At 36.1% G+C, this 10,878-nt stretch overlaps 1 protein-coding gene across 3 annotated transcripts in view; it reads left to right on the top strand.

Moving 5' to 3' along the window:
* Positions 1 to 5,294: 5,294 nt before the first annotated feature.
* Positions 5,295 to 10,878, top strand: part of faim2a (Fas apoptotic inhibitory molecule 2a) — a 30,297-nt gene continuing 24,713 nt past the window's right edge. For all 3 annotated transcript variants that reach the window (XM_041247389.1, XM_041247390.1, XM_041247391.1), the window contains exon 1: positions 5,295 to 5,402. In XM_041247389.1, coding sequence (XP_041103323.1) covers positions 5,365 to 5,402 — 38 coding nt within the window. In that variant the 5' untranslated portion in view covers positions 5,295 to 5,364. The remainder of the gene's footprint in view (positions 5,403 to 10,878) is intronic.

Below are 10,878 nucleotides of genomic sequence, written 5' to 3'. Positions count from 1 at the left end.
CCACGATATATGGAGTGAGTAGTTGTGTAAAAAAAAAAAAAAAAAAAAAAAAAATATATATATATAATCTATATATATATATAAAATAAAACTAAAATATTTAAAATAAAAGATTTTTTAATCTTTTAAACTTTTTGTGTATCTTGCTTTTACAGTTACAGATGTACAGCTGTAACTATGAAACTGAGTGACCAATTACCTACAAAAAATCCCAGAGTAGTAAGAGACATGCTGATTTGGATGAAGAACAATTAAATGAACTGGAAGATAGCAAAAAAAAAAAAAAAAATCGTTGACTTTATACTCAGTCACCCCGACTGTCACTTTAAAAAAAATGTATTTTTAGCGGTTTGTAAACATTACAAAAAAAAAAAAAAAAACTCAAAAAGACACTTCTCAGACACAAACTTGCAAAATTTCTGAAATCCGAGAGGTCGTTGTAGTACTTTTATTCCTCCCGTCTGTTCTGCTCAAACAGGTCTGCAATGTCAGGGACAGGGGAAAAAAAATAGCTCACCTGTCTTAACTCCGCCCCCTGGTGTATTGTTTAATGACAATATCCACAATATCATAAATACAGATGTACTTTCTTTTGCATGTTCCAGTAAAATTTCCTCGGCTTGACTAAGTGTACACAGCTCAAAGTTATAAATGGGACTACTTTATTGGCGTAAGGATATGTTGCCATTTTGTAGATTCTTTGATTACATGATGTTACATAAAAGATCTAAATTATGTTCATATAGTTTTATTTTTTTTTAATTATTTTTTTAAAATTATGTCTCAATCCTAAAATTCTTTGGCCATAGCTATAGATACAAACTCCAAACCGTGCAGTTCAAAGAGGAACGTCTTACCATTCAACAAAAATATCAAGCTCTGTAGCTGAGACGTAAGTAAGTGTATGCAGTTGTCAGTATTACTGACTCATCAGCCGCTAGATGGAAAAACAGTATGTCCGGCAAGTGTATTGATTGGCTGATAACAGGGAATGTAACGATGCAGAGCCGGAGCGGAGCTTGCCAGGTTTTCTGAGGGGAGCCGGAGCTGAGGTTCCGGAACAAATAAACTATTTCCCGCCTTTCGCATTTTAACAAATCCTTCCTGATGATTCAGTTCAAGCATTTGAATGAACAAAATAATAATAATAATAATAATAATAATAATAATAATAATAATAATAATAATAATAAATAATAATACAGTTACATACATACTTAATTATTAGGTTAGGAATGTACATATGTACATTCGTTAGTTACTGAAAAACCGAAAACATATATTTGGCGTTTTGTTGAAAATGCTTTTACAAAATGTTTCACGATGAACGTTGTTACTTTTCTTGAAATTTTTTATTTTAATTTCTTTCAAAGTAAAAACATTTCAACAAATCTTTAGATGTCATTAACGGATATATATATAGATATATATATATAATATATATATATATAGATATATATATATATATATATACTAATATACTGATATCACTGATATCACTATATATATATCATGATTCTATTTTGGTAAATGTGATATATAAACCCCCCAACATCTACCAAGTAACAATACTAAGTGTTTGCACAATGAACTCCTGTCCAATATCTGGGAATCCTTAGCAAGCATTGTTGGATCAATGGTTTTGGTTCTTGTGCAATGGTAATTTGAGAAAGGCAAAAACAGGCTATTTTGACCTATTTGCGGGAATGAATTTCAAATGTAATAGGAACCAAATACGTATCTAGCTGTTTCATTCTAAAAAAATGTATCCAAATCAATACTCCCAGCTATATACACATTTCATCATTTTTTATTTTTTTATTAAATAGTCCACTGCTCTTGACACTTCCCCACCCCAGTGCATGCTTTGTACGTTTTGAGAAAATGTGGACAATTTTGGACTGTACAAGGAGAATACAGTCTAGATTCAAACAAAATTGTATGTGTTAAAGGAAAATAAAAAATAAAATCTTAAAAACAGATTTCACATTCTTGTCTCTAAAAAAACAGATTTAACCCGATTGAACAATTAAAATAAAACTTACATAGGATGTTACTATAACATGCAACAACATACATTACTGATTAGGGGTTTTACTGGCTCTGGAGCCGGAGCTGGAGCTAGAGCTGGAGCAGCAATGTGGAGCTGCACCGGAGCGGCTCGAGAGCTGGAGCAGGGGCTGCTGGAGCCAGCCTGGAGCTGGAGCAGGGCGTCTTCATCAGCTCTGGAGCTGGATCGGAGCTACCAGAGCTAGCAAAGCCGGAGCACGGCCAGCCTTATAAAGGAAGCGAGTCGGAGGAGTTGCAGTGGAATGTATTGACATATCCCCCATCTCATGTACAGGAAACAGTTGAAAAGTTGAAGAATTCGGTGAAAGCCATGTACAGAGAGATGCGTGAGCTACTAGAGCAGGATGAGCAAAACACATACCGCCTGATCGAGGCTGAGCACCACAACATGCTGCGCCAAATCCACAGCTGGGTGAATGGGGGGCTCGACTTCATCGAGGCTGCCATGAACGTGGTGGAAAACGTGGAGCACATGGACAAATTCCAGCTCACTGAATGCAAGAGCATCAACATCCTGATGGTGAGGCTGTCTCTCCCTTCTCACTTTTAATCATGAAGCACAGACTGACAAATATACTCTAACCCTGTCCCTCTCCCTCTTCACTGCTAACCAGGAACCAGCAAATTACCAATTTACCTAACTGTAGTCCATATACTAAAAACAATATTGGGACATTATTCAAGGCTTTATGGTTTCAATAGCTTAACAGCATTCTCAAAATACCCATTTAAGTGCAGTTTGCCTGCAGTTGATATGTATTCAGCAATACAGATTTTGACTTTATTAGATCCCACTTGTTATCCATTTTGACAAATGACTTGTTAAATGAATGCAGGCGCTTTCCATTGCTGATTTTCTTTTTTCGTTTTCTCATACACAGGAGGTCAACTCAGTGAAAACCAGGTAAACTTCAGTATTAAACAAACTTGCTTATTACATTAATATATCATATATTCAATTGCAGTTTCATGTTTGCCAGTGTAAATATAAATCAAAGCTCTAAAGGAAACACCACTCATGAAAATCAGAGCAAGGTCAATATTGGTATCAGTATCCTGATTCAGAATTATTAAAATAATGTAGAGTATGCATTCAGTTTAAACTTGATTTATTTAACTGAAAAATAATCTGTTACCTTTTATGGTTAGTGTAGCATGAATACAATATTAATTTCATAAGCCTGCATAAAACCTTTTCTGATTAAGAAATATACTTGTTTTCTGTACCTTGAAATCCAAATCTGAGCATGGTAATATTCCATAATAATGGTCTTAAAGAGTGCCAGGGTGGGAATATCTGTTATGTTAACATTTTGTTTAGAATGTATATCTTTTTCTTATGTTCTTCACTGTTAGAACTGCAGGTGACTTGCCTAAGTGCTACACAGATGTTGCCAAGTTAAATCTCCTGGTTGCCTGGTCAGGCTTGTTTTAAGTTATTTATTTTTTTACCAGGTCCTGGTTGTAGATGCCTATTATAACAAAGCCTTGTGTTACTTTGTTAATAAAAGTATTTCTAAAGAATCTTCAATTTAGGTGAAGTGTGCTGGATGAGAGTGGATAGCTTGGGCTCTTTTAATCTTTTTTAAATCTTTTTTTTTTTTTACAATGGTTTACTATTGAAGCGTTCGAGGCCATACATAAATCTTTTGGGAAGGACGTCCAAGTTGACAACAAGAGGCTGAAATCACTGGAGAATTGTGTAGATGAAATCCTGAAGAGCACCAAGAAATTCCTGCCACGACCATGGCTGTGTGAGTGAGGGGATGGGAACTGGGGGGCAGCCTCACCTTGATTTCACTGAGAATGTTCATGTTTATTGAGAAACCGGTAACACTGTCAGTTGCAGAGCATGTGTTCCATAGTAAGTACTCGGCAATTGTTAGGAAACAACAGTGTTACAGGGCCAATGGAGTTAAGTATCCTGTCTAAAAGTAAGAAAGAGGTTATGCCAAATGTTATTGCAGGCATTATTAATACAATAATCACATTTTTCATTTATATTTCATGAAGTACAGAGCACCATTACTTCCTTTATGGACCAGTGCATCAATTCACTTCATATTTTAAAGTTGGCTTGATTGTCTCTTCCAGGGCTGGCACATTTGGTACATTGATGATATACAAACTTATAGCTGTATTTATGAAGACTAGCATAATTGTATTTGTTTTAGGGATTATAGTTCATTGACAAACCAATTTTCTTATAAAAATTGGTAAAGCACGCCTTATAAGCTAATAATTAGGTTGTGTTAATTAATTTTTATTTAAGCTAATCAGAAGACTTTTGTTATGTTTTTCTTAGGTTATATACTCTAAATTGCTAATTATAGATTTAGAAATAATCCAAGTTCTATGAAGCTTATAAAAAGTAAGATCTTAGGGGGTGGTAGGGTGTTTATTCAATAACGATTCCATCTGTGAAAAGGACAATTTATCACCAATTACCTAGGGAGTTTCACAGCACAATGCATATGTCAATGGTGTCGATCTTTCTTCTTTTTTCTTTTCTTTTTTTTAATCAAAGGTTTCATGTAAAGTATATTTTTCTTGTTGACTGATTTATGTATTTATTGTAGGTGTACAACAATTGAACTGTGGTGTTTTCCGAAGAAGCACCTGTAATGTGCAAATTAGAAGATGTTTGATCAAGTTTATTTTATTTTGTCAGTAAAACAGAAATTAAACAGTTGAGAGCTTTTGTTTTATATCGATCATATAAAATAAAGGCTGTAATACTCCATGTTTCGTGCTTTTTATATTGTGCTCAAATTAGCTTGAACATATCTAAGGAGGGGGTGGTCTACTTGCATGTTTTAACAACTTGTTTCCCTAAGAGATATATACAGTGATTGTTGGGTAAAAGTAATTTACAGGCGGATAAGCACTAATTTTGCACAACAATCATATGTTGTGGATGCAACAGCGTGGTAGTTCATTCCGATATAAAAAAAATATATATTAAGATAATCAACACTATTCCAATTAAAACAATATCAAGATACTGCTGGTATTCTGAGTTCCACGACAAAAAAACAAACAAAAAATAAAGTGTGATATAATCTGGGAGGATATTGGTGAACTCCTAGTTAACTCCGCTTATTGTCACACTGTTTGCTCAGTCGTTCAGAAATGATATGACAAGGGGTTTGACTGTTGTGAAGAATGGTTGCATTATATATGTATATAAAAAAATTAAAAAATTAAAAAAACGACATCTCCCAGAGTTGGTGCGCCGTGCTGGCAGTACAGGTCGTGCGTCAGAAGCGTGGGGTTAGTTTTACTGTGTAGTGGATGTCACCTAGGGCTGTCACAGCGTCTTTACATTGCAGGTAAGAGCGTTACATTTAAATGTGATATTTATAATTCACTTGTTTTTCACGTTTTAAAACGTATTTATTTATATCTGTAAACCTTTTTAAAATTATTAGTTTGAAACCATGAAAGCTCAAGGGTGCCCCGTTGCAGCTAAATTGTAATTCATCGTTACAATATTACATTTCAGTATATCGTTAAAGAAGCGCAACTCACGTTTTCCTTGCGTTGTTTTGCAATTGGCAAATGTCTTATGTCATGTACTTGTAATTTGTAAAAAAAAAAAAAAAAAAAAAAAAAAAAATCCAAGAATGGCGCAGGAATGCTGCCTTTCTTTCGTCTCACACGGGTTTCTTATTGTTCTTAAATTGTACATCTCATCACATCACCACTCGTGTGTTCCAGTGCAACTAAAATGTTTGCGAGGAAGAAAAAGTCAAATAAAAAAGGTGTGTCTGGACTCAATTCCACTCATCAGATACAACATTGGTTCAGCACAGTACTACGATGTTCTTTATAGAAAGGCGCCGACTGTGTGTGTAATTGGTATTAAAATTTTAAATTATATAATCAACCAGGAGGTTTAATGATGTAAGACACACACACACACTAAGTACCAACATGAAATGCAGCAACCACCTCCATGGCACACACAAACAAACACACTTGACTGTAGCTTTATTGAGGCAGCTAGCAACAAACAGTGTCTGTTGCTAGTTTTTGCTGCGGTAGTTACGAATTGAAACTTAGGCCTACATTTTTTGACCATCCATTAATCAAGGGCTGTGATTCATTTTTACAGTCAGGTAAAAACAGAAAGCTCAATTCTATTTTTACTAAGATGTCAATGAACATGTGTTATTTTTTTTTTTTTTTTTTTACCAGGCAGTATTACAGTTTAACTCCACTGGCTGCCAATTGTTATTAGTAGTCGGGGTTGCTTATAGTTTATCATAACAGTGCCAGATAGCAGAATGGAGCAATATTACTGAACTGTCCAGATCAATTGCAAAGAACTTGTAGATTTAGTACAGCGCTAACGTTCCGGACTAGTTAATACGCTCTAAGAAGAAATAGTTCTATATAGAACCTTTCACGTGTTTCATATGGAACCCTAAAAGGGTCTCCATAGAACCATTTTAAAGGGTTTTTTTGAAAGAACCCCGTATGGTTCCTTAGATTGAACCCAAAGGGTTCAATATAGAACCATCAAGGGTTCATTATAGAACCCCTATCAAAGACCGGATGAAGGGCCCCTTTTTATTTATTTTTCTACATTTTACAGTTTTTTTAAAAATTTGCTTTCAGCTGTCTTGATCAAGCTATCTGTTTGTTGTTTTTATTATTGTTGTATTTCAAACCTATTTACCTTTTACACCTCTTTACTGTATAAATATATATATAGGCAATATATATATATATATATATATATATATATATATATATATATATATATATATATATATATACACACAATACTGTGCAGAAGTTTTAGGCAGGTGTGAAAAAATGCTGTAAAGTAAGAATGCTTTCAGAAATAGACATGTTAATAGATTATATTTATCAATTAACTAAATGCAAAGTGAGTGAACATAAAAAAAATCTAAGTCAAATCAATATTTGGTGTGACCACCCTTTGCCTTCAAAACAGCATCAATTCTTCTAGGTACACTTGCACAAAGTCAGGGATTTTTAGGCATATAGACAGGTGTATGATTAAACAATTATACCAAACAGGTGCTAATGATCATCAATTCAATATGTAGGTTGAAACACAATCATTAACTGAAACAGAAAGAGCTGTGTAGGAGGAATAAAACTGGGTGAGGAACAGCCAAACTCAGCTAACAAGGTGAGGTTGCTGAAGACAGGGGTTTCCAGATGTGCTGTCCAAGCTTTTTTGAAGAAGCACAAAGAAACTGGCAACGTTGAGGACCGTAGATGCGGTAGTCGACCAAAGAAACTTACTGCAGCAGATGAAAGACACATCATGCTTACTTCCCTTCGCAATCGGAAGATGTCCAGCAATGTCATCAGCTCAGAATTGGCAGAAAACAGTGGGACCCTGGTACATCCGTCTACTGTCCGGAGAACTCTGGTCAGAAGTGGCCTTCATGGAAGACTTATGGCCAAAAAGCCATACCTCTGACGTGGAAACAAGGCCAAACGACTCAACTATGCATGAAAACACAGGACCTGGGGTGCAGAAAAATGGCAGCAGGTGCTCTGGACTGATGAGTCAAAATTTGAAATATTTGGCTGTAGCAGAAGGCAGTTTGTTTGCCGAAGGGCTGGAGAGCGGTACACAAATGAGTGTCTGCAGGCAACAGCGAAGCATGATGGAGGTTCCTTGCAATTTTGGGACTGCATTTCTGCAAATGGAGTTGGGGATTTGGTCAGAATTAATGGTCTCCTCAATGCTGAGAAGTACAGGCAGATACTTATCCATCATGCAATAACATCAGGGAGGCATCTGATTGGCCCCAGATTTATTCAGCAGCATGACAACGACCACAAACATACAACGAAAATCATTAAGAACTATCTTCAGCGTAAAGAAGAACAAGGAGTCCTGGAAGTGATGGTATGGCCCCCACAGAGCCCTGATCTCAACATCATCGAGTCTGTCTGGGATTACGTGAAGAGAGAGAAGCAACTGAGGCTGCCTAAATCCACAGAAGAACTGTGGTTAGTTCTCCAAGATGTTTGGGCCAACCTACCTGCCAAGTTCCTTCAAAAACTGTGTGCAAGTGTACCTAGAAGAATTGATGCTGTTTTGAAGACGAAGGGTGGTCACACCAAATATGGATTTGATTTAGATTTTTCTTCTGTTCACTCACTTTGCATTTAGTTAATTGATAAATATAATTAACATGTCTATTTTTGAAAGCATTCTTACTTTACAGCATTTTTTCACACCTGCCTAAAACTTTTGCACAGTACTATATATATATATATAATATATATATATATATGTATGTATACATATATATATATATATATATATATATATAATATATATATATATATATATATCTATTATATCTATATATATAATATAGTGTGTGTCTTAGCATTGTACTTAACTTATATATATATATATAATATATATATATAATATATATATATAATATATATTCTTTATATTCATTCAATGCTAAGAAAGTAAGGTAAGGTAATATTTTTCTAATGCAGTATTGCATTGCACATGTTTGTAAGCTGCATAAAAAGCACAATGAATTTCAATGATTTTTATTCATTGAATCAGTTAATGTTATACAATAATATGTATTAATCAATATCCAGCTCCCCCTGTCTCCCTATAGCCATCTCTCTGTCTCTCTCTGTCCAGCTGTGTCCCTGTCCAGCTTTCTGTATCTGTGCAGCTCTCTCTGTGTCCTCTCCTTGTCCAGATATCTGTCTCTTTTTGCAGCTCTCTCTGTATCCCTGCCAGTTCTGTCTGTCCAGCTCTTTGTGTCCCTGTCCAGCTCTCTCTGTGTTCCTGTGCAGCTTACTGTGTCACTGACCAGTTATCTCTGTGTCTCTGTGCCGCTCTCTCTGTGTCTCTGTCCAGCTCTTTCTGTGTCTCTGTGCAGCTCTATGTGTCCCAGTGCAGCTCTGTGTCTCTGTGCAGCTTTCTCTATCTCCCTGTGCAGCTCTCTTTGTCTTTGTGCAGCTCTCTGTCTCCCTGTGCAGTTCTTTCTCTGTGTCCCTGTCCATTTCTCTCTCTCTCTCTCTGCAGCTCTCTCTATCCAGCTCTCTCTGTGGAGTTCTGTGTGTCCCTGTCCAGCTGTCTGTGTGTCTCCCTGTCCATCTAACCTGCACAAAGTGAAATATAAATATAAATTTCAAAAAATTCATTTTAAAATAAATTCACTATTTAAATAATGCTTACAAAAGGCAAAGGATAGCATATAGTGGATATTGTAGTTTCAACTGTAATTATTAGATATTATTTTTATTGTCTAAATTGAAGTAGTATAGGCCTACCACTTATGCAGTTTGGTACGGGAATTGTGAGATTAATTTTTCCTTTGTTGTTTTTAAAAGTATGAACTCTTGGAAAAGTCACCACCGTATATTCCAACTTGTACCTTATCATTCTATTAATTTAAAAAGTACATTACAACATTAAGAATAGCTGCAGCGGTACGTCTAAGCATTTTAAGTTACGGTAATATTACCTATACCACAGAAAATATACCTCAACAGTTTTACTTATTTTTAAAATCTCAACTGAATTTTTAAAAAATCCTACGAATATTCCTAAACGTATTTACAACATTAATACTAATAAAGCGTCTCTCTATATCGACCCATCTAAAACGTCAAACGTTATCTTACCGTATAATAATGGAAAAACGTTATCTAACTGTATAAACATATTAACTGTACAAGCACCGCTTGCAGTTTCAGGGTTGCGTAGCTGTAGTTCCTGCAGAGCAGTCGCTCTCCTCCTGAGTATATGCAGAGCCCCTGTGTGTAGCATGGCATTGCAGTCACCCACAGCGATCCCCACTGGATGTTTTTATGCTAACGGACACTCAGTCAAGACTGTTCACCTGCTGATTGAGGACCGGCACAGCCAATTACTCGTTGCCCTTCCCTTCAACCAAGCCTAGCAGACAGCACATCTAAATCGAGCGCCCGTCTGTAAACAATAATTTAATCACACACAACTCCAAAAAGCACACAAAAACAAACTTGTTTCCCCATATTAATTACTGACACTAATTTCCCCATGTGCAGGGCAGTCGCCCTGCCACAGCACCTCTAGGCTCTAAACTGTACTGAATTTGCTAGAACAGGGTACAGATAATGCTCTGTGGTTTAGTACTGTGCTATTGTTCTGTAACTGTAACCGTCTCTGGTTAACTCCAACTCTAGTCCAGGCCTACTTTAGCCACACACAAGGAAGATGCAGTGGTGTGGCGAAGATCTTTTTTATTTTCAGTGGGTAACAACTTATTATAACGAAGGGTATGTTTCAGTAAATCCAGCAACCGTAACCAGTAACAATAAACAATTAAAACACACTTTTGTTTCTGAATATGCTGTTATTTCCAAAACTACACCACTTCCACTTTATAATATTTGCTTTTAGTGAACAACTGTCCAACGTTGGTGATAATGCCAGTTGACGTGTTTGTGTTGCATATAAGTCTATCTACTACTTTCACTGTATGACCAGCTCTGGTTCTAGTTATCCCACGATCTGATAGCACACCAGTGACTTGGTCAGTGACCACAACGCCATCATGTTTTGCTGGTACATGGTGACCAGACTCTTCATCATTTACAGTTTGAGGTGCAGAATTACACTGCAGAGTTTTCCCATTTCTGAGTGCTCTTCCTTTTCTGCTTCTTCATCACTTTCTGGACTCTGGAGTTTCCAGTTCCTGGTTTGAGCTTCCATGTCCTCCATTCCTATGCCTGCTGTTGAACTTAACTCAGGATTCCTTGCTATGCTTGAAGTTCTTGCACCTGAAAGAA

Source organism: Polyodon spathula, chromosome 4 (genome assembly GCF_017654505.1).
Source record: "Polyodon spathula isolate WHYD16114869_AA chromosome 4, ASM1765450v1, whole genome shotgun sequence".
NCBI classification, from domain to species: domain Eukaryota; kingdom Metazoa; phylum Chordata; class Actinopteri; order Acipenseriformes; family Polyodontidae; genus Polyodon; species Polyodon spathula.
Note: the sequence above shows the minus strand (reverse complement) of the source record. Positions and strands in the feature narration are given on the sequence as shown.